At 40.6% G+C, this 23469-nt stretch overlaps 1 protein-coding gene across 1 annotated transcript in view; it reads left to right on the top strand.

The window, feature by feature from the left end:
* The window catches only part of LOC126236100 (sialin), a 415633-nt gene extending 392164 nt beyond the window's left edge, over positions 1-23469 (top strand). Inside the window, exons 10-12 of the mRNA XM_049945170.1 lie at positions 4762-4917; positions 14408-14493; positions 21202-23469. Coding sequence (XP_049801127.1) covers positions 4762-4917; positions 14408-14493; positions 21202-21402 — 443 coding nt within the window. The 3' untranslated portion in view covers positions 21403-23469. The remainder of the gene's footprint in view (positions 1-4761; positions 4918-14407; positions 14494-21201) is intronic.

Raw genomic sequence — 23469 nt, 5'->3', positions numbered from 1 at the left:
TGGAAGGCTCCAGACGCTGTCATTGCATCTATGCAGGGTGTCTCAAACCTTCTAGGTCAAACAGAAACAGGTTATAGTGCTGAATGAGATTTTCACTCTGCAGCGGAGTGTGCGCTGATATGAAACTCCCTGGCAGATTAAAACTGTGTGCCGGACCGAGGCTCGAACTCGGGACCTTTGTCTTTCGCGGGCAGGTGCTGTACCATCTGAGCTACCCAAGCACGACTCACACCCCGTCCTCACAGCTTTACTTCTGCCAGTACCTCGTCTCCTACCTTGCAAACTTTACAGAAGGTAGGAGACGAGGTACCTGTGAGGACGGGGCGTGAGTCGTGCTTGGGAAGCTCAGATGGTACAGCACTTGCCCGCGAAAGGCAAAGGTCCCGAGTTCGAGTCTCGGTCCGGCACACAGTTTTAATTTGCCAGGGAGTTTCAGGTTATAGTGGGTCCACACCCGATTATACTGAGATAGGCAGCCGATGGTCGGAAATGCATAGTTACTGTGTAACGAATATACACAGCATACACCGCATAACAAAAACTTAGTTCACAGTAACTGTTCAAAGCGACGACCGCCAGTCGCAGTGCATGTACGGCAACGGCGCATGCAGTTCTGTCGCACTCTCACAAAGATCCCGGGTGTCTTTTGTACGCTGGAACAGGCAGCGGGTGATAAACAGTGTATGCCCTCGACCATCCAGCAGTCATACTGTACACAACTTAGCTCATAGCACGTGTGTCATGTAACGACCGCATGCATCGCACCCGTGCATTATCCTGTACCGCACGCACACTACTATCCCTGGTGTCAGTTGTCCATAGCATCAGAAAGCTTGTGATGTGTCCATGGTGAGCTGCGTTACTGTGCATGACGCGTAGTCAAAGAAGGAACGTTACTTGTCACGAGAGTTGGCAGCCATGAATTTAAGATACGATGCGGCAGAATGTAGTGCCCGTAAAGCAGCACGAATGTACAGAGAACGCTTTCCCGACAGACGTCATCCTAACTGAAGAAGTTTATCTCTGTGGATACCAACTTACGAGAGACGGTGACGTCCACGCCGCAGAGTGCCGGCCAAAGTTCTTCCTAGAAACATCCGAATACAGGACTTTGGTGTTGGATCGTGTGGCCGACCACAGAGTAACAAGCACCTGTCAACTTGCCCGTAAAACGGACACTTTGAAGGATACAGTTTGGAGAGTACTGATGGAACAGGTGTTACACCCCTATCATAAAGGTGTCAAGCAGTGGGACCAACGGATTTTGAGCCCGACGTTCACTTCTGTCAGTTGATTATCCAACGCAGTGCTGTAATGTTGAACTTCGTACTGTTTGTATTGTTCATTGATGAGGCCCCATTCACCCGTAATTATATTTTCAACAGCTGTTACGCCACGTCTGGAGTGAGGACAATCCCCACGCCACCCACATCGGTGGCCACCAGCAACGATTCTCTGTCAACGTATGGGCAAGCATTGGCCAAGATCACCTAATATGACCTTATTTTCTGCGTCCCCGTTCGACTGGTCCACATTACCTGGTGTTCCCGCGAGATGTGCTGCCAGTTCTTGGGAGACTTTCCCCTTGTTGTCTGCGAAATGATGTGGTTTCAACACGACAGTGCACCAGCCCATTTCGAATTTTAATGTCCGCGAGCTCCTGAACAACACTTAATCTCATCGTTGTATTGGACGGTGAGGTCCCGTCCCATACCCAGCGACCGCCGGATGTACACCTCTGGACTTTTTCCTCTGCGGTTACGTCAATACGTTGGTGTATGAGACACCCGTAGAAATGGATGAAGACCTGCTTGCCACAGTCCAAGCTGCCTGTCTCCTGGTACAAAAGAGATGTTTGAGAGAGTGTGTCAGAACTTCGTGCGCTGTTGCCACGCGTGCACTGAGACAGGCGTGCATCGTTTTAAACAATTATGTGAACTATCTTGTTGTTATGCAGTGTACGCTGTGTATGTCCGTAACACAATAAATATGCATTTTCGACCATTGGTTCACTATCTCAACATAATCGGCTGTGGACCCACTATCACCTGTTTCAACAGTGATTTCACCTTCTGATGACATTGGCGGGGACAGTTATCGAAAGCTCGAGTATTTTATTCGAAGTGACGCGGCTTGTAAACTAACAAGATTTTATTGATTAATGTGGGATCGTCCTGATTTTCCTGCAGAAAATTCAGCTCTCGTTGTGGTAATTCCATGCCGGCTGGTATTGTACCACGCTGGTCTTGTCCTACGACGTATGATGGATGGTCTGATATTCCTCATGGGGAATATTATTCCACATTCTAACCATTTTCTGCTCATATTGAAATCCACTGCATGTAGCGATTCTGCTAATATTCTGCTTGGATTTTCATCGGCTCATTTTAAGTGCAGGCACATCATAAACTTACTCATCAGTACCTACAAGGAGCTTCTCGTTGACCCAGAATCGTAAAATTTGGCAAGAAGCAAGGTTCAAATGGTTCAAATGGCTCTGAGCATTATGGGACTTAACATCTGAGGTCATCAGTCCCCTAGAACTTAGAACTACTTAAACTTAACCAACCTAAGGACATCACACACATCCATACCCGAGGCAGGATTCGAACCTGCGACCGTAGCAGTCGCGCTGTTCCGGACTGAAGCGCCTAGAACCTATCGGCCACATGGGCCGGCAAGAAGCAAGGTTTCAAAGTACAAGTAAAGTAATAAATCCTAAAACCGTTAATTTCTAATTATATCGCATGAAAAAAAATTGTCTTTTGTTATCCGACGGCCCTTCTGTTAAGACCCCTTTTTCTCAGGAACAGGTGGATGTACGAAGGTGAAATTTATGTCACGTACTAAGGCCTATGGTTCTCGGTGGTGTAATAAATGTAAGCTTCTAAGTCAATAAAATCAAAAGATAAGGCCATTCATGTCACACTCGTAAACTCACTCATCATACCGTATAGGCTACCTCTCGTTGAACTGCAATCTTGAAAGCTGGTAGGAAGCATGGTTTGGTTTGGTTGTTTGGGGAACGAGACCAGACAGCGAGGTCATCGGTCTCATCGGATTAGGGAAGGACGGGGTAGGAAGTCGGCCGTGCCCTTTGAAAGGAACCATCCCGGCATTTTCCTGGAGCGATTTAGGGAAATCACGGAAAACCTAAATCAAGATGAAACTTCCTGGCAGATTAAAACTTTGTGCCCGACCGAGACTCGAACTCGGGACCTTTGCCTTTCGCGGGCAAGTGCTCTACCAACTGAGCTACCGAAGCACGACTCACGCCCGGTACTCACAGGTTTACTTCTGCCAGTACCTCGTCTCCTACCTTCCAAACTTTACAGAAGCTCTCCTGCGAACCTTGCAGAACTAGCACTCCTGAAAGAAAGGATATTGCGGAGACATGGCTTAGCCACAGCCTGGGGGATGTTTCCAGAATGAGATTTTCACTCTGCAGCGGAGTCTGCGCTGATATGAAACTTCCTGGCAGATTAAAACTGTGTGCCCGACCGAGACTCGAACTCGGGACCTTTGCCTTTCGCGGGAAAGTGCGCGAAAGGCAAAGGTCCCGAGTTCGAGTCTCGGTCGGGCACACAGTTTTAATCTGCCAGGAAGTTTCATATCAGCGCACACTCCGCTGCAGAGTGAAAATCTCATTCTAAATCAAGATGACCGGACGCGGGATTGAACCGTCGTCCTCCCGAATGCGAGTCCAGTGTCTAACCACTGCGCCACCTCGCTCGGTCTCAAGAAGCATGGTTCTCAGTACAAGTAAAGGAAAAAATCTGGAAATCGATCATTTGTAATTATACCACACGAAAAAAAAAATAGTTAGACATATGTCCCCAAATGTCAGTCTGTGCGTTTTTTAAGATCCTTTTTTCTCAGGAACAGATCTTCTTCTTCTTCTTCTTCTTCTTCTTCTTAGAGCGTTGATAGCAACAATTAAATGTAGTGCCTCAGCAAGGTGCACTTGATTTTGGACGTCCTGATGCCACATTTCCTTGCGTCACGATGCCGTAGGAGATAGTGTAGACATGGCGATGAAGGAAGTGAATCTTCGTCTGCTCAACACCACACGCACAGGACATCTTGTTCATCGCAGGGTCCCATAACATGGCAGTTTTTTAATATCCCTTTTTCTGAGGTACAGATCTTCTTCTTCTTCTTCTTCTTCTTCTTAGAGCGTTGATAGCAACAATTAAACGAAGTATAGTGCCTCGAGGTAAGGTGCACTTGAATTTGGGCGTCCTGATGCCACATTTCTTTGCGTCGCGATGCTTGAGGAGACAGTGTAGACATGGCGATGAAGGAAGTGAATCATCGTCTTCTCAGCACCACACGCACAGGACACATCTTGCTTATCGCATGGTCCCATAACATGGCAGTCTTATTTCGGACACGATGACAACCAAGAATTTCATGGACGGGTAGACTATCTATATAAATAATTAAGTTTGTATGGAACCCTCAGATCGCGAGTGCTACACACATTTGCCCAGTGTTTATCTCTATATGTGATTCCCGATTTTGGTGAAAAGATTTACTATAATTTCTGTGCTCTATCTTTGTATCTAGGTGTTTTACTGAGAGTGATTGTCTCTAAATGCTGTTTCGTTTTTACTGTCGAGTAGTGAGTGCTGGTGATTATTTTCACCACTTAGATAAAAGTGTCGTTCTAATTATTGCAGAAAATAAGTAATCTTGAGATGAAATTTCAGACCTTTCTAGCGAGAGTATGAATGTATGTGTCTGTGTTCGTGTTGTCAGCGCTGGTGATGCCGGCAATAGCGATGGCAGTGCAGCTGCTGCTGGGTGAACAGCGCGCGGCCGCCGTCGCCTGCTTCACCATCGCACTCACCTTCAACGGCGCCGTCACCGCCGGATACCTGGGCAACGGGCTCGACATCGCCCCCAACTTCTCAGGTCAGCTCACACCCAATATTATTATAAGGCGCAGGCGTGAATCCAAGGAGAGAGGAGTGTTGATCCACTCCTCCTTTCCCCAAAACACGTTTTGGTAGCAACTCTTATATTTTTACATATGTAAATTTCCGAATTTCACAGCGAAGTTATCGAGAATGAAGTAGCATGAAAGTTAATTATGAGAATTACGAGAAGCATTTAACACACAAAGTACTTTTCAGTTCTTTGTGTGAGGGTCTCTCCACATGCACGAGCTCACAATCTGACCGGTAACATTCTCACATTCCCAGGCCGTACCTGCTATCGATAACAAACGCAACACCATTGATTTACATCTACATGACTACTCTGCAAATCACGTTTAAGTGCTTGGCAGAGGGTTCCTCGAACCACAATCATACTATCTCTCTACCATTCCACTCCCGAACAGCGCGCGGGAAAAACGAACACCTAAACCTTTCTGTTCGAGCTCTGATTTCTCTTATTTTATTTTGATGATCATTCCTACCTATGTAGGTTGGGCTCAACAAAATATTTTGGCATTCGGAAGAGAAAGTTGGTGACTGAAATTTCGTAAATAGATCTCGCCGCGACGAAAAACGTCTTTGCTGTAATGACTTCCATCCCAATTCGCGTATCATATCTGCCACACTCTCTCCCCTACTACGTGATAATACAAAACGAGCTGCCCTTTTTTGCACCCTTTCGATGTCCTCCGTCAATCCCACCTGGTAAGGATCCCGCACCGCGCAGCAATATTCTAACAGAGGACGAACGAGTGTAGTGTAAGCTGTCTCTTTAGTGGACTTGTTGCATCTTCTAAGTGTCCTGCCAATGAAACGCAACCTTTGGCTCGCCTTCCCCACAATATTATTTATGTGGTCTTTCCAACTGAAGTTGTTCGTAATTTTAACACCCAGGTACTTAGTTGAATTGACAGCCTTGAGAATTGTACTATTTATCGAGTAATCGAATTCCAACGGATTTCTTTTGGAACTCATGTGGATCACCTCACACTTTTCGTTATTTAGCGTCAACTGCCATCTGATGGAATTATATTTTCCTTGAGACAAATGAATCCCAACTTTACCATCTATACTGACAGAAGCTGAACAAATAAATTAAAATTTCTGCCACAGCCAGGACTTGAACCCGAATCTCTAGGCAGGTGTGCTAACCATTAACACACTGTAACAGTATGCCCAACACAACTGCAAGGACTACGTTAGTCCAATGCCCTCCCTGAAGGCATGTATTGAAGTTTGTGTTATTGAAAGCATTGGACTAGGGTAGTCATGCAGATGTGTTAGCCATACTGCTACGATGATGCACATCCGCCTAGTAAGTAGGAGACCCGGGTTCAAGTCCTCGCCTTGGCAGGTAGACCTGACAAACTGCAGGATGATGAGTAAGGGAAGACAGGATGGGGAAGATTATCCACTAAGAATAAAAACCTAAGAATAAAACTAAGGATAAAAAACAAGTGGAAAAATGCTCCTGCCAGAGTGCAGAAAAGGCGAATATGTTCCTTTTTAAAAGTCTGACTGTAAAAATGGGGAACCACATGTATCATTCTGCTTTTCTCACCAAAAATTTTGGTATTTGAACATATTCACGCTCTTTTAAAACAGAACATTCTAAATCCTTACACGCAGTATCTCTTTGTAACTGAGCCATCATACCCAGCATCTTCCTCTCAATACCACAGTCTATAAATGTCTCTCTCCCATTGATTTACAGTATATCCCACTGTCACTGCCTCCTCCCTTACTTACACCATCACCTGTAGCCTTTCCTTCCCACTGCTACTGCCTCCAGCAAACCTTGGCAGCTCAAAAATTCTGGACAATCCAACTTACATTTTCCCCTATACCGACGTATTTAAAATTTTGGTACAAAATGTGCCATCCCCTATTCGTACGTGTTAAAGTTCGATGGTCTGGAAGGGTCCAGATCCCACAGTCGCCACACGTCTGTATTTCTCATTTTTATTGTGTCCTCTATCTTTTGCTCCTACTGCTTCTGTCTCCATGTATCACTCTTTCTCTTCTACTGCCACTGCCTCTCACTGATCATTAACATTTCCTCTCTCTTTGGCTCCCCACTGCTATTGTCTTCATCCATCGCTCTTCCTCTTTCACTGCCTCGTTTTCTCTCCCAGCGTCACTGTTTCCTCTCTTTCCTCTCCCACCGGCACTGTCTCCTCTCTCTTCCAATGCTCTGCTACTCTCTTTCAGCACAAAAGTGTGAATATGTTAGCATGCCAAAATTGTTGGTGAGGAAGGCACAATAAGGATTGAGGCACCTGATTCCCCATTTCTCTGTCTTTTAAAGAGGAACATATTCATCTTTTTTATCCTTCAACAGGAGCCTTTTTCCATTGGTTCCCCTCTTATTTCTGCTACAACAGGGTGTGTTGCTTATATAAAATGAATTCTATAGGTCAGCAAAGTTATGACATTTTACATACTTGGCATGTTTTATGTACTTTGATACATATAAGCAACAGATAAGTACGCACAATATAAGGTTCACCCAAACCAGTTTTCTTTACCTTTTCTTTTTCGTTTATTTATTATTTATTTACTTTTGTTTGTACTTTACTCATCGATCACAATTCATCGAAAATGCCCACTTTATGCCTTGTGTCTTCAGAGTTAAAATTTTATTAGAAATATTTTACTGAACTTACAGTCTTCACAGTTTTATGTAATTTTTTGCAGACATATTAAGTTCTTTACATGCATGTCAGGACCCTTCTTAGCCCACTTCTTTGTCACTGAACACAATTTGATGACCTCAGAACACTTGTGATGAGCCTACAATCCTTGCCATGTGTTCACTACACAAGTTAAAACAAGCTCATTGGTTAAAACTATACTTACACATCAGAATGGATATTATGTGCAGAAGTAGGTGGTAACTTCGAACCTCTGTATCTCGGTAATGGTTAATGATATCAAAAATTGTTTCAAGGTTCCCTGTGAACATTATCTTAAGAAAATATGGTCAAAATTTTGACTTTTTCCATGGAGAGATATTATAGAAGTGCCTGTCCCCATAACTGGTGCTTTTGGTACCCATAAATAATGGTTTTTGGGGTGTATCTTGATAACAGATACAAATTCTCGAAAACAAGAAAATGGAATTTCTATATGAATGTCTAATGAATGCACAGTTGGATTTTGGTACTGGATAATAACAAGTTATCGAAAAAAGTTTCAAAGTTCCCAGAGAATATCATCTTAAGAACATACGGTAATAATTTTGACGATCTGCCATGAATAGAAATTGTAAAAGTGACCATCCCCACAGCTGGTACTTTTCATACTCAAAAATCATAGTTTTTCAGGATTTTCCTAGGAGACATCTGTAAACAAATGATGCTTCAATGGGCCACCTAAGGTGCACTCTAGACCACACCTAATGCAAAGGAACCAACCAAATTGCTCAATTTTCCTGGCTTGGAGGAAGTATGTGAAGTTTAAATTTTAACCCAGTACTATAGAATAGCTACAGTATGCCCATTCTTCTAATAACTATACAAATGGTCGCTAGACCACGGGCTATCCAAAATATACACACCGAAAAAAGTTTTCCATCACCCTGGTTCCCAGAACCCTTGAAGATAGACATTGACTGTGGATATTGTATCGCATGATATCTTGCGAACCATAGATGAAGGGTATCAGACGGATGCCATATTCCTTGACTTCCGGAAAGCATTTGACTCGGTGCCCCACTGCAGACTCCTAACTTAGGTATGAGCATATGAGTTTGGTTCCCAAGTATGTGAGTGGCTCGAAGACTTCTTCAGTAATAGAACCCAGTACGTTGTCCTCGATGGTGAGTGTTCATCGGAGGTGAGGGTATCATCTGGAGTGCCCCGGGGAAGTGTGGTAGGTCCGCTGTTGTTTTCTATCTACATAAACGATCTTTTGGATAGGGTGGATAGCAATGTGTGGCTGTTTGCTAATGATGCTGTGGTGTACGGGAAGGTGTCGTCGTTGATTGACTGTAGAATGATACAAGATGACTTGGACAGGATTTGTGATTGGTGTAAAGAATGGCAGCTAACTCTAAATATAGATAAATGTAAATTAATGCAGTTGAATAGGAAAAAGAATCCTGTAATGTTTGAATACTCCATTAGTAGTGTAGCGCTTGACACAGTCATGTCGATTAAATATTTGGGTGTAACATTGCAGAGCAATATGAAGTGGGACAAGCATGTAATGGCAGTTGTGGGGAAGGCGGATAGTTGTCTTCGGTTCATTGGTAGAATTTTGGGAAGATGTGGTTCATCTGTAAAGGAGACCACTTATAAAACACTAATACGACCTATTCTACATCTGCGTTTGGGATCCCTATCAGGTCGTATTGAGGGAGGACATAGAAGCAATTCAGAGGCGGGCTGCTAGATTTGTCACTGGTAGGTTTGATCATCATGCAAATGTTACGGAAATGCTTCAGGAACTTGGGTGGGAGTCTCTAGAGGAAAGGAGGCATTCTTTTCGTGAATCGCTACTGAGTAAATTTAGAGAACCAGCATTTGAGGCTGACTGCAGTACAATTTTACTGCTGCCAACTTACATTTCGCAGAAAGACCACAAAGATAAGATAAGAGAGATTAGGGCTCGTACAGAGGCATATAGGCAGTCATTTTTCCCTCGTTCTGTTTGAGAGTGGAACAGGGAGAGAAGATGCTAGTTGTGGTAAGAGGTACCCTCCGCCACACACCGTATGGTGGATTGTGGAGTATGTATGTAGATGTAGATGTAGACACAGTCCTTTTAACTGTTCAGAGATGTCACTAAACCCGTCCAAAGATGTAAGCAACCACACATGAACAGGGCCTATTAGACGGAGGGGGTTTGACAGCCATTCAATTCCAGTCATTCCACCAGGAAGGAAGTACATGGCTCATGTTGTCTGTAGTTCAACCATGCCCAAGTGGTCCATACCACGGTTCGATCCCATCTGCATTGTTACTTTGTGCCAGGAAGTGCTCTCAAAAAGGGAAGTGTCCAGGTGTCTAGGAGTGAACCAAAGTGGTTTTGTTCAGATTTGTGTGGAGGAGATACAGAGAGACAGGAACTGTCAATCACATGCCTCGCTCAGCCCACCCAAGGGCTACTACTGCAGTGGATGACTGCTCAGAGGAACCCTGAGAGCAATGCCACTATGTTGGATAATGCTTTTTGTGCAGCCACAGAATGCCATGTTGTGACTCAAACTGTGCGCAATAGGCTGCATGATGCATCCATGGCAAGGTCCATCTTTGCAGCCACGACACCATGTAGCGTGATACAGATGGGCCCAACAACATGCCAAATGGAACGCTCAGTATTGGCATCACATTCTCTTCACCAATGAGTGTCACATATGTCTTCAACCAGACAATCCTCAGAAACGTGTTTGGAGGCAACCTGGTCAGGCTGTTCAGCCTTAGACACACTGTCCAGCGAGTGCAGCAAGGTGGAGTTTTCCTGCTGTTTTGGAGCGGCATTATGTGGGACCGACATACGCCACTGGTGGTCACAGAAGGCACTGTAGCAGCTGCACGATATGTGAATGCCATCCTCCGACCTATAGTGCAACCATATTGGCAGCATATTGCCAAGGCATTCGTCTTCATGGACAATTTGTGCCCCCATCATGCACATCTTGTGAATGACTTCCTTCAGGATAACGGCGTCACTCGACTAGAGTGGCCAGCATGTTCTCCAGACATGAACCCTATTGAACATGCCTAGGATAGATTGAAAAGGGCTGTTTATGGATGTGACCCACCAACCACTATGAGGGATCTATGCCGAATCGCCATTGTTGAGTGGGACAATCTGGACCAACAGTGGCTTGATGAACTTGTGGATAGTATGCCACGACGAATACAGGCCTGCATAAATGCAAGAGGATGTGCTACTGGGTATTAGAGGTACCGGTGTGTATAACAATCTGGACCACCACCTCTGAAGGTGGTACAACATGCAATGTGTGATTTTCATGAGGAATGAAATGGGGGGAAATGATGTTTATGTTGATCGCTATTCCAATTTTCTGTAGAGGTTCCGGAACTTCGGAATTGGGGTGATGCAAAACTTTTTTTGATGTGTGTAGTTGACCCCTTATCACTGTGATCAACAGAACCTGAGATGCTTTCTGGAAGAAGCAAGAATAACACAGAAATATGACTTCCAGAAAATAGGTGGACGTGACTGAAAGGAACAACATGCATGTGATTTACATATGTGTGTTGTCATTTTCTTGAGATCTGTGTTGACAGTCACACTGCTAAGAGAAATTCTGATAATGGTCAGTCCACATTTTGATTTTAAAAGTGACAGTAATATTTTTGGGGAGGGTGGGAAAGCCAGTGACAAAGTGTGACACTCCCACCCCACATCCAAACACCGGATCAACGACTCATCGCTGTCAGCTACAAAGGCCTGAGATGAACAACAATTAATAAACATTTTTTGAGATATCATAAACTATTTAGGTATTAGAAGTGGTTTCAGTTGCCTGAGACTGCAGTTGTGTGTGTGAGTTGTGTTTGTGCATATGCGTGTGTGTGTGTGTGTGTGTGTGTGTGTGTGTGTGTGTGTGTGTGTGTGTGTGTTTGTGTCTGTCATCTATTTTTGACAAAGGCCTTAATGGCCGAAAGCTTTATTTGTGACAGTGTTTTTGTTGTGCCTATCTGTGACTCAGCATCTCTGCTATATGATGAGTAGCAACTTTCCTTTTCATAATACTGACACATTCCAGCCTGGATTTTTCATTGTTTGATTTTTGCTACAGGTATTAGAATTAGAAATAAATATTGCAGTTAAGTTAGTTAGGAAGTCTTTACTGGAAGTTTTTGGCTGGAGCATAGCCTTACACAGAATTGAAACACGCTGGTAGTTAAAATAAGACTGCTAAGATTAGATGGGTAGATTAAAGTACCAATCAAACATTGGAGGAAAGAGAAAATAATGGCACAACTTGAATAAAAGAGGGGGCTGGTGGATGGTTCATATCCTCGGACATCATTTCATAAATGGAGGGAAAGTAGTGGAAGGGGTAGAAATTGCAGTAAGCAGGTTCAAGTGAATGAAGGTTGCAGTAGTTATGCAGAGAAGAGGAGACAGCTACAGTGCACTTACGGTGTCAGTAGGTCTCCACTGTGTGCTGCTGTTGGCAGTTGGTGATCATTGGTATTAGCTAATCAGATGGCAGTATGTGGTAGTGAAGAATAATTGCTCAGTCTTGTAATTTTTGTTATCACAAATACCTGGCTATATTTTCTGGATAGGTGATGATTTCTGAGGTTGTGGTTAGGCAGGAACCTAAGAGCACAGCTTAAATTCCTGCAAGAGAAATTAAATATCAGCTGATTAAATTGCTGTGAGTGAAACAGCATATCAGCTAACTTTGTTTACAAAGAAAAGGAAATTATGAACAAGAATTTCAGTGGCTGTCTACATCTGACACACGATTCATTTCAGCATAGCTCTGTAATTATAAACATGTGAGTTTACAGACCTACCCAGAGGCAATTACTGTAATGGCAAGACACACTTAGCTTGGAGAAATTTCTGGACGAGATACTTTTGACTAAGGCACCCCTGGCATTACAAAGGATGCGCCTGGGGGATGAATATTTGGGAGGCGGGGGGGAGGGGGGGGCACAAGTAAACATAACTCTGAAGCAACCAAACTTAATACACCTGAAACAAAACAAGTACTGTTTTTAATATGTTTCATTCTTTGCCTCAAAGGAGAGGACAAGCTGTTTGAGAGCATTGTAGAGCCCGGTTCTTTTCAGCTAAATCCTAGTGAGCTGGGAATGGGGCAAAGTGTTTCCCAATTGGTAATACGTGAGAGGGGATTACCAGTTTTGACATTTTCGTTAGAACCAAGGAAACTGGGAACTTTGAAACTTGTTCATTGCAGACTAATACATCCCACATAAAAAGACAAAAATCCAGTGCATGCGTTTGTATAACTGCCTATCTGCATAAGAAAGTAAGGTCAGTCAGTCGCTTGACATGTGCTGTATATTTACCACTTGTAATAAACATAACTAATAAGAGTTACATAACTAATAAGGCTAGCATATATGAGAGAAAATGAGGAATGATTGCAAGAAATCTCAGAGAAAAAGAGGGGATCGAGAGCCAAATGAAATGTTATATAAAGCAGAGTGCTGCTTCCCAAAGAAGAAAAGCCTGGAGAAAAATGAGGAATTATTGCACAAAGCAGAAGAATGTCTGTGATTAATGAAAGCAAAAAATGCATAGGATGTGGATTCAGAAGCAAATCTAGAGTTATAGCTCTTCAGGAAGATTACATTTATCCATTGTAGATCGTAGATATACACTGAACACATTTTGTCAGTCATTATTTATTTAAAACTCATAACTACTATAAAGTGGATAAATTGCTTATCATCAAGTGGCTTAAAGGAGAAAATGGAAGAAGAGGAGGAGGAGGAGGAGGAAGTTGAGGGGGGGGGGGGGGGGGGAAAGAGTATATATCCATTCAAGTGTCAGTGAATCTGTCATATCTTATTAGAGTTGAGACTAAAGATAACATTTGATACCAAAGAAGCAAACTGGGAATCACAATTATTTCTCTTCCGTCTGCTTCATATGTGCAGTCTAGACGAGTATAGCTCCTTTAGTGTCTGTATGCGGTGTTAATTGCAAGTGCAGAGTACAACCATTGTGTTACCACTACTGCGCATTCCTTCAAAGACTTCCTAAAGAGGGTGCTACATTTAACTGGTGATCTGTTAATTAAATCTACATCTGCATGACTATTCTACAGTTCACACTCAAGTTCCTGGCAGAGGCAATTAAAATAAGATGAAATGAGATTTGTCTGTTAGGTAGTCTGAAGAAAACACTTCCACAGAGCCTTAAACAAAAACTATATTTATTCACAAAAAAGAGTTACTTTATTAAATTTTTTAAGAGAAAATGAATAATGCTCAAAATATCGTCAAAATTATTACCGTATGTTCTATTCATGGCAGATCGTCAAAATTATTACCGTATGTTCTTAAGATGATATTCTCTGGGAACTTTGAAACTTTTTTCGATAACTTGTTATTATCCAGTACCAAAATCCAACTGTGCATTCATTAGACATTCATATAGAAATTCCATTTTCTTGTTTTCGAGAATTTGTATCTGTTATCAAGATACACCCCAAAAACCATTATTTATGGGTACCAAAAGCACCAGTTATGGGGACAGGCACTTCTATAATATCTCTCCATGGAAAAAGTCAAAATTTTGACCATCTTTTCTTAAGATAATGTTCACAGGGAACCTTGAAACATTTTTTGATATCATTGTAACAGAAATTCAGCTACAAAACAAGAAAATTACATGATAAATAAAACCACAAATAAGAAAATTAGCTCACTTGCTTACAGAAAGTCTGTATCCTATTGGACCAATACAAAATCAAGCCCCATTACATGCTATCTCTGTTTCAGGAACCATCTTCGGTATGGCCCAGACTCTGTCTTCTTTCACGGGTTTCTTGTCATCAGCCATGGTGGGATCTCTGACGCAAGGCAATGTGAGTATCAAACTGAACAGGAGCTAGTGGCCTCCATCTCATTACCTTTTACTGTTAAATTTTATGTAGACAACAACACTCATTCAGGAAAGCTTATGTTTTATAGAATAAATGATTTTACAAACAGTTAGTGTGAATAACATTCAAAAAGATTTTGGGCTTGCAGCCGGTTGTCGTTAGCTTCCATCCACAATATTTCGACTGGACAACTGCCAGCCATCCTCAGGTGAGCCATCGAAGACTGACGTAGACACCCTCCGTTCTGTAATATATAGCGTGCAGCGAGTATTCTGTGCATGCGTCAAAATGATATGGACAAACGAATCACACCGCCCACCAGTAGTGCCCTCGCTGGTGGAACTGCAGAACTCAGCTGTCTTCGGCATTGTCAATTGCCGCGGTCATTGGAGTACTCTGACATCTTCGTCTGGAGCAGATTGACAACGCCGAAGACAGCTGAGTTCTGCAGTTCCACCAGTGAGGGCGCTGCTGGTGGGTGGTGTGGTTCGTGTGTCCATATCATTTTGACGCATGCACGGAATACTCGCTGCATGCTATATATTACGGAATGGCTGGTGTCTTCATCAGTCTTCAATGGCTCACCTGAGGATGGCTGGCAGTTGTCCAGTCGAAATATCATGGATGGAAGCTAACGATGACCAGCCTCAAGTCTGAAATCTTTTTGAATATTTAGTTCGCCGGGAAAATTTTAAATTTCACAGTGTGAATAATGTTGTTCAACAAAAATAATGTATTAAACTCTGATAAATAATATAAATGAGGAAATAAAGGAGAACCTTATGGTGACTGTAGAGAGGTTGTGAATGGAGTCCCTATAGGGCACTGGATCCACTAATATTCCTAATATACATAAATGATCTTCCACTCAACATACATCAGGCATAGTTGGTCCTGTCTGCAGATGACACAAATGTTAAAGTTTATCTGATTAGAGAGACAGAAATAGAAGAAGATTCGTGTTAATAATACTTTTTAAATTATTAACAAGCACTTCCATACCCCAAAAATTGAACGTTCCTTAATTTCAAAAAAGAATAGTTCATTCAGCTATGTAGAAACAAACAGAATAACACCAATAATTAATGCAGACCATTCACAGGAGTGAATAGGGTATAATACTCGTAATTTTATAGCATTTATTAAGGAAAATATGAACTGGAGGAAAAACAGTATTGTTCCATTCACAGTTGTTAGTTTTGGGGAAAAAATAAAAAATAAATCAACATATTAGTATATTTCCTTCATGTCTATTCATTAATGTCCCATGATATAATTTTATGGGCTAACTCATCTCTTAGGAAGAAAGTATAGGTCACAGAAATGCGAGCAGTGAGATTAATATTTACTGGTCATACAATGCAGGATTTCAAAGTGGGTATTTACATCCAATGAATATATTTACATCCATATGAATAAAACTACAAAGGATGCATTTTGTGTTATCCACACACAGAGTCACTTTGCCTTCTGAATGGCTTAGGCATTCTGTTGTGGTTGTACCCTCCTATAATGTTTTGTGGTTCCTGGCTGGATGAGGAAAGGGTGGTACGATAGGTGGGTGGCTGGTTTCCTCTCACTACAACACAAAATGCATAGGTTGTTAAAATACACTTTATTACAAGAACCAGTTGAGTACTTAACTTCAATTATGTCCAATCTGAAGTTCTGCAGTTAACAGGAAACAAATAAATTGTACTTATTCTTGAATCTTGTCTGTGCCCATATCACAACTATGTACAATGACTAACGATCCCTCATAGCCACCTACGGTGCGAGGCAATGACTATCACTGTGAAAGACTAGAGCACAGTGCAACATATTGAAGTGCAATGCGAACTGTGTTACAATCCAATGTACTGAGGTACTGAGAGTGAGACAGCTCGGTCAGGTCGACAGTGGCGGCATATATGCACGCTGCCCAGGGGGGCGTTATAGGCGCATAGCTTGGGGGTGGGGGTGTCTTGGTCTTCTCTTGTCATAGGCACAACTAGTTCAGCACTTGCTATAAAATGTTTCCTAGTGCTAACCAGTGTGCCAGTGAAGGTGTATGCCAGCACAGTAATGAAATTTGTCATAAATAATCCATCACAATCTGAGAACAATAGTATTGTCCTCAGTGACAACAGAACCACACCTGGTCATCATTTAAGTTGTCAGTGGCTCAGAAATAACTCAATAGCTGGAGACAACAACTTTTATCATTTGCCCAAAAACATGAAATGTCTGAAAGGAAGTGAAGCAAATTTCAAATCCAACCTGAACTCATTTATTCTGGAACACTCCTTAAATTCCCAAAAGACTTTTTCCTCTCTAAAATACTGCAGAACTGTGGACACAAATGAACCAAAAGCAATTGTCCTGTTCTGTGGACAACATTTTATTAAACACTAGAAGCAAGTTTTGCACAGTAGACAAAATGTTTGCTTATGTATACATGGCTTGTAGACTGAGTCACTCCAAATCATTTCAGGGGATAGCATCCAAATAATGTATGCAATATTAATTAACATTCTGAGAAAAAGAATCTTATCTCAAAAACAACAAAGAGCATGGCATACTGTGATGTGGGCCCATTATAAAAACTCTGTAGCAACTAATAACAATTTTCACAAAAAGTTTGATTTTGTTCTGTTCACAGCCATATAATTTTTTTTAAAAATTAATACATTGATATGCATGTTTTGCTCATCATCAGATGTTTTGTACACTCCACTATGATGGACATGGGATTTGTGTCAGTATATCAGTTATCTCTTCTGCCAGTGTTGATATTTGTGGTATTAACAGCTAGGTAGTCGTTTATTTACCTCTGAAGTGACTTACACCTTTTGTAATAAATGGGGCTTAACACTGATGAAGAATTTTGAGCTTTTAAATTCATTTATTTCATTTAGAGGGCGTGCTGAATAGTAAGGCCTCCAATTTTTTTATTTGAAAACTTTTAAAGTTTTTTAAGTAAAACAAATGATACCAACATTCTAAATCTTTATCCTCCAAATCTACATATCTATTTGTCATCAGAGTCACCCTGGTGATGAACACATTTCTCCCAACAGCAACCAGTTTGTTGGTACTGTCACTGTAGAATGTTTGACTTTTCTGATGGAGTCACATCACCACTTCTGCTTGCACCGCTTCATCACTATCAAAGGGAAGGTCTTGAAAGGTGTTCTTTACATTTTGGAAACTGATGAAAATTGGATGGGGCCATGTCTGGACTGTATTGAGGCTGATCAATGACAGTGAACCAAAGGTATTGGATTGTTGCAGATGTTGTAGCGCTCATACGTGGTCTGGCAGCGTCATGCTGAAAGTGAAGGTTGTCCATGTGTGGATGTACTCTTAAAATTTGAAACTCGACTACAGCATACTGTTTCTCACACAAACAACATAAAGGATCTTTCAAAAAGAGCACTAGTTTTGAAAATCTGGTAAATTTTTGTTTGTTGGTTGATGACATTGTTTTGATTCATTTCTGTTTCCAGAAACATTCCAATTGTTGATTCAGTCTGAATTTCATGCATTTGGTGTCTAACCATAGAGCAGTTCTCTTGTACGCAATGAGTGCTAATCGTGAAAACATTTTATCGGAATGGAGAAAGTTATACAGCAACTATCAAGCAACTTCACACGATTCTAGGGCACCATGAGACACTGAAATGAATCAACAGTTTGCAGACAGATGAAAAAGTTCTTTGAGACAGGTTCCACGGTGATCCTTAAAAGTCCTCTTGGTGTTGTCATTCTGGCCAAAGTGTCCATAACATTGCGGTGGTTCGTGACAGTGTGGCTGTTAACCTAATGAAATCAGTTTGTCACTGTTCCCAACAACTGGGCTGTTCTTCAGTATGGAGAATTCTCCAGTATGATCTCCACTACCACCCCTATAAAGTTCAGCTGACACAGCAGCTGAAAGTGATGGATCACCAGGATAGACAACAGTTTCTTGACTTGGTTCTGAGAGGACGACAGGACGATGACAGCTTCACAAACAAAATCATCTTCAGTGATGAAGCACACTTCCACTTAAATGGCTTTGTGAATAAGCAGAACTTCCATACCTGAGTTCATAAAATCCTTGTACAATGCAAGAAAGGGAAATTCATCCACAAGAAGTGACAGTTTGTTGCAGCTTTTGGTCGGGCGTTGTCGTTAGCTGTTATTACTTTGAAGACGAGGCAGGGCAAGCTGTGACATTCAATGGAGACTGATACTGTACAACGATGAAGAAGTTTTTGTGGCCTCATTTGGATGGAATGGACATTGAAGAGTTGAGGTTTCAGCAGGATGGTGTCACTTGCCATACTTCCTGCAAAAAAATTCAGTTGCTCCATGAGTGGTTCCCAGATCACCTCAATTTGTGCAATGTTGTTCATTAATGGCCACCGAGACCATGTGATTCAATACCTTGTGACTTCCCTTTTTTTGGCATCTTAAGTCAGTGGTGTATGCCAATAAACCCGAAACAACCATGACTTGAAGGAGGAAATTTGAGTTGTCAGCGAAATGGATGTGGAAATTTGTTGCGCAGTCATAGTGAATTTCATGGGCAGAGCTCACATTTTTCATACATGAAATGTGAAGATTAGATGAACATGTTTATGTACTTTGCGTTTTTTATAAAAATAAACTTCTTACTTTGATATACCAAATCTGGCATTCTTTTTGAACCAGCTTACAGTTACATTATACGCAACCATGCTACACACTGCAATTCCGAGCCCTCTAGTGGCAGAGGGCTGCAGATATGCATACATGATGGATAAAGATGTAGAACATTAACAATATCAGGAAGAGGATAGATTGCTACTTAACACATTATCTTTATGGTGAGCAGAAAGCTTTTCCCTACATTTTTTATATTCCAATCTTCAGTTTCCATTGTTTGATGTAGAATGTTGATAACATTTGTTTTATTTAAAAAGCTTTAAGAGTTTCACATAAAAAATTCAGATGCATTACATTGCAGCATGCCCTTGTAGAATAGAATTTTCATTTAGTGTATTGTAGATAATTATATCCATTTCCTCGCAGGTATCTTTTTTTTCCATTTTGAGCAGAATTTTCACAATTTGTTCAGTTCTCAGTGAATGATTGTTACAGTAATGCGTGTTGCTACTGCTGGTTTGTTGTATTTCTCCAACCCGTAACAGTACATGTGCTCTTAAAACCAAGTCTCAAAATTTCTGCTAGCCCGGACTATATAAAGTCTGATACAGCGGCTACAGGTGATGCCGAGTGAGTCCAGATTTGTACATGGGCATTTTAAATTCTGCCCTTCTACTTAGGCCTCTTTCAGTTTCAGTTTTTTTATTTTATAAGTACATGATATATCTTTCAGTGTGACGTCTTTCAGTGGGCTTCCCTTAACAAGTCCTGGGTCTTGTTTGTAAATGTTATAGTAAAAGAGAAATAATTATGTGACAGTACCAAATTAAGCATATCCTCAAATTCAGTTATTTCTGGCCTGCTCATTACTTTTTTTCATTAAATTATTTTACAGTCTCATCTAGATGTATGCTGCTGCATAACTTTTCAGTATCAAGGAAGAGAAATTTGATGGGAGGTGACACATATAACACCATTTATACTCTTTATGGGTTCATAGTAATTATTTATGGAAAATGATTTTTCAAATGTGTATTTTCCAGTTAACATGTCATTAATTTTTCTCATTAACTGTTTTGACAGTTGGCCTGATAAGATGTGATGTTATTTTGAATTTCTGGCTGTACTCTGAGTCTGGGAGATTTGAGATTAATTACAATCTGGGCTTCATTCTTTGTGAAACAAAAGTCACTTTTATTGAGAAATTTTCTTCTTTTAACTTGAAATTTTGCTGTAGGGTCAAGAAGGATTCCATGTAAATGATTATTTGAAAAAAAGTGTTTTGTAAATATTTATCTTCTTTGAGTATGATAATTATTAGGGAACCTTTCTCTGCTTTAACAGCTAAGGCACCATGGTTTGTGTAATGAGCAAAACATGTTTCAAATGTGTAGCAATTCATTAAATTAAAAAATAAATAAACAATGTGACCGGTAGCAGAACAAAACAAATAATATATTTGTACCAGTCATGATGCCAACACTTAGCCACTATGACTGCAGTCAATGACTATAAGGCACAATCAAACACTTGTTAACTCTGTACAGTACAAAACAGGCAGTTATAAGTCTATTGTAAGACTATAACTAACTTCCCAACTTAATATACAAGGAAACAAATTAACTCATTTTTTAGAGTACCTGATGTGATATAGAGTTTACAGGCTGCAGTCCCAATAAAGAAATGTCATGAAATTAGCAGTGATGCATTGCTGCTACATATGATTTCCTCAAAGGTATGTTTCCACAACTTCAGGGAACTAATCAGTTTTCATGTATCTGTTGATCTGAAAATGCTTAGATACATCCCTAAACATTAGTCGCACTGCTCAAACAAGTCTTCTTATATTATCTCATATTAAGACAAAAGAACTGTATACACAACTAAATCTTATACATTCTAAAAAATAAGGTTACATGTTCCCTCAGTAACTGATAACTTTTTTGTCTCATGAGTAACGCACTAAAATTGTAACTTCTACATAACATTCTTTGCAAATGTGGCTTGCACCACAGATAAATCACTGTTCCTACATTTAATCATTTGGGACCCTAATGGCATTGCTTTGCATGTTGACAGCAAACGTTCGGCCAGTGGCAGAAGGTGTTTGGGATCCTAGTGGGCACATACACAGCAGGAGCACTGGCCTATCTGGTGCTAGGATCTGGAGAGCTGCAGCACTGGAATAACCCACCAGGCAGTACCGCAACCGCTAATGGCAAGGACCTTGCTGATGAAGGGGACGCTGATGAGGAGGCAACACCACTGCGAAAGCTCTAAGCACAACAAATCTGCCATATCTGTAGCCCAAAGGCAACAAGACTACATTCGCAGTCTCTCAGATTTACGTATTTTGCCTGCTTGGTACAATTAGTAACATTAAAGAGCTAAGATACTCACATAGCAACTGACAGACCACTCTGAAAACTATGAAGTTGTGAATTGTGAATCCTGCAAATTTTGTTCATCCAGGATTTGACACAGACAAATCTACTATTAATAATGGACTTTATTAATGTGTGTTTAATCCCTTTCAAGAAAAAGTTATCCTTCGTAAATTTGGTGTTTCTATTCTGAGAGGCACGATACACGTGTCACCCGCATTTTATATTATGAATGTCAAGTTTTGCAAACTTAATTACACTATTGAATATTTGTTTCCAAGGCACCTCTTGGATTTTAACCTAGGGTCATAGAGATACAGATCATGAATCATAGTGAAGGAAGCAAGCAACCTTGGAATCGAGTGTGGAAGTAGCAGCAGCCATATGGTTAGACTGCATATATGAGTGAGAATGAGGGGCAAGGTAGAATATTTTAATCATTCACTTGAAAGACATTTAATTTTCATGATGCCATCCTATTCAAATTTTGACTCCAGCTGCTTATTGTATCTAATGCAGAAGCAGTTTATGAACTAAATTCAGCAAAATGTTACACATTTCTTTGAATTTTGAATCTTGCTTGAAGTCAAACATGATTCACACAAATAAATCTTACTCAATGAGCAGCTGCCATGCCACTTATACAACAGGGGAAAAACTTTTCACTTTTGAACAAACACAATCAAATCTCATGTGACTACTCAACAACTGGCCATACGTGAAGTGGATCTCTTAAGTGTGATTTTGATAACAGCTGAGACAAATAGCTGTTATTCAGTTAGTGAACACATTCATCAGAGTCAGCTGTTATCGACAGTGTAAAATGGTTTATATTGGAGATGTATTCAGTAGTGTGTTCATACAGATAACTAATTCTTGTGGAATTCATATTACTTTTCAGATATGTTTCATGATACGTGGACTGCACTTTCTGTACTGGCACCTTTCAAAGTTTAATATTCGTAATTCTCCATTGACGATTATATCAGTTGTAACTCTGCACATTTAACCATGTGCAAACAATGCATTCCATTTATTTACAAATTTCTGTCAGTTATTCCTCTTACTATTCCATTTATTTCTGACTAAAGCCATGAGTTTGTGATGACTAAAGTGCAATATCTTACATGATGAAATCTAGATAAATATGTATGAATACTCACTGCCACTTTGGCAAAGATTTTTTATTTTTAGTCCTTCCATTGCTCTGAATAATAGACAGAATGGAAGTCACAGTGTAATGTTAAATAAACTGCAGCTACTAATCAGAGAGAGAAATACATTACTGAAAAATGTTTGTTTTAATAACTGCCAAAATTAGGGCTTATGAGATTCTTTTCGCTCTTTAGGTTGTGAGCAAGTATCTATTTCATATCTACTTACAGAAGTTATAATTGTCTTTATTATAAGTGAGGATCACATACCTCCTGTCTGCATTGTGATACTTAACAATTCTGCTCACTTAATTTCTATTGTGGTTTTGTGAATCTTAATTGTTACTTTTTTTAAATTTTGTTTCTTCTTACTGTAACTTTTTAGCAGCAAACCATGTAAATGAAACTACAGCAACTCAGTATGATGCTATAAGCAGCGTTATGTTACATTAAGGCTCGTGATTTGAGTTCACATTAACAATGGGAGTCATATTAATGTTGTATCCAACTGCTGTTAGTATTGTATTTCTGTACATTATCTTGTGATGTATTGCTTGTGAATGAAGACTTTTGAGAGAGATATATGAAAGTTCATCTTAGGCTTTCTCATAGTCTGTTACAGAAAGAGATACTGAATGAGTAAAAACATTTGTCATTGTGATTCCGTTGCACAGCTGAACCATCCATGTCTTTACTTTTTGTGTATACTCAGTTTTGTAAGGTATGTTATTAGTTATAAATTTATGCATACATTCCACGATCTGACATGTGTAAACAATAAAAACATGGTGTGTTCTATATACAGCCAA

This window comes from Schistocerca nitens, chromosome 2 (genome assembly GCF_023898315.1).
Source record: "Schistocerca nitens isolate TAMUIC-IGC-003100 chromosome 2, iqSchNite1.1, whole genome shotgun sequence".
NCBI lineage: Eukaryota > Metazoa > Arthropoda > Insecta > Orthoptera > Acrididae > Schistocerca > Schistocerca nitens.
The sequence above is the reverse complement of the archived record's forward strand: the minus strand, read 5'-3'. Positions and strand labels throughout refer to the sequence as shown.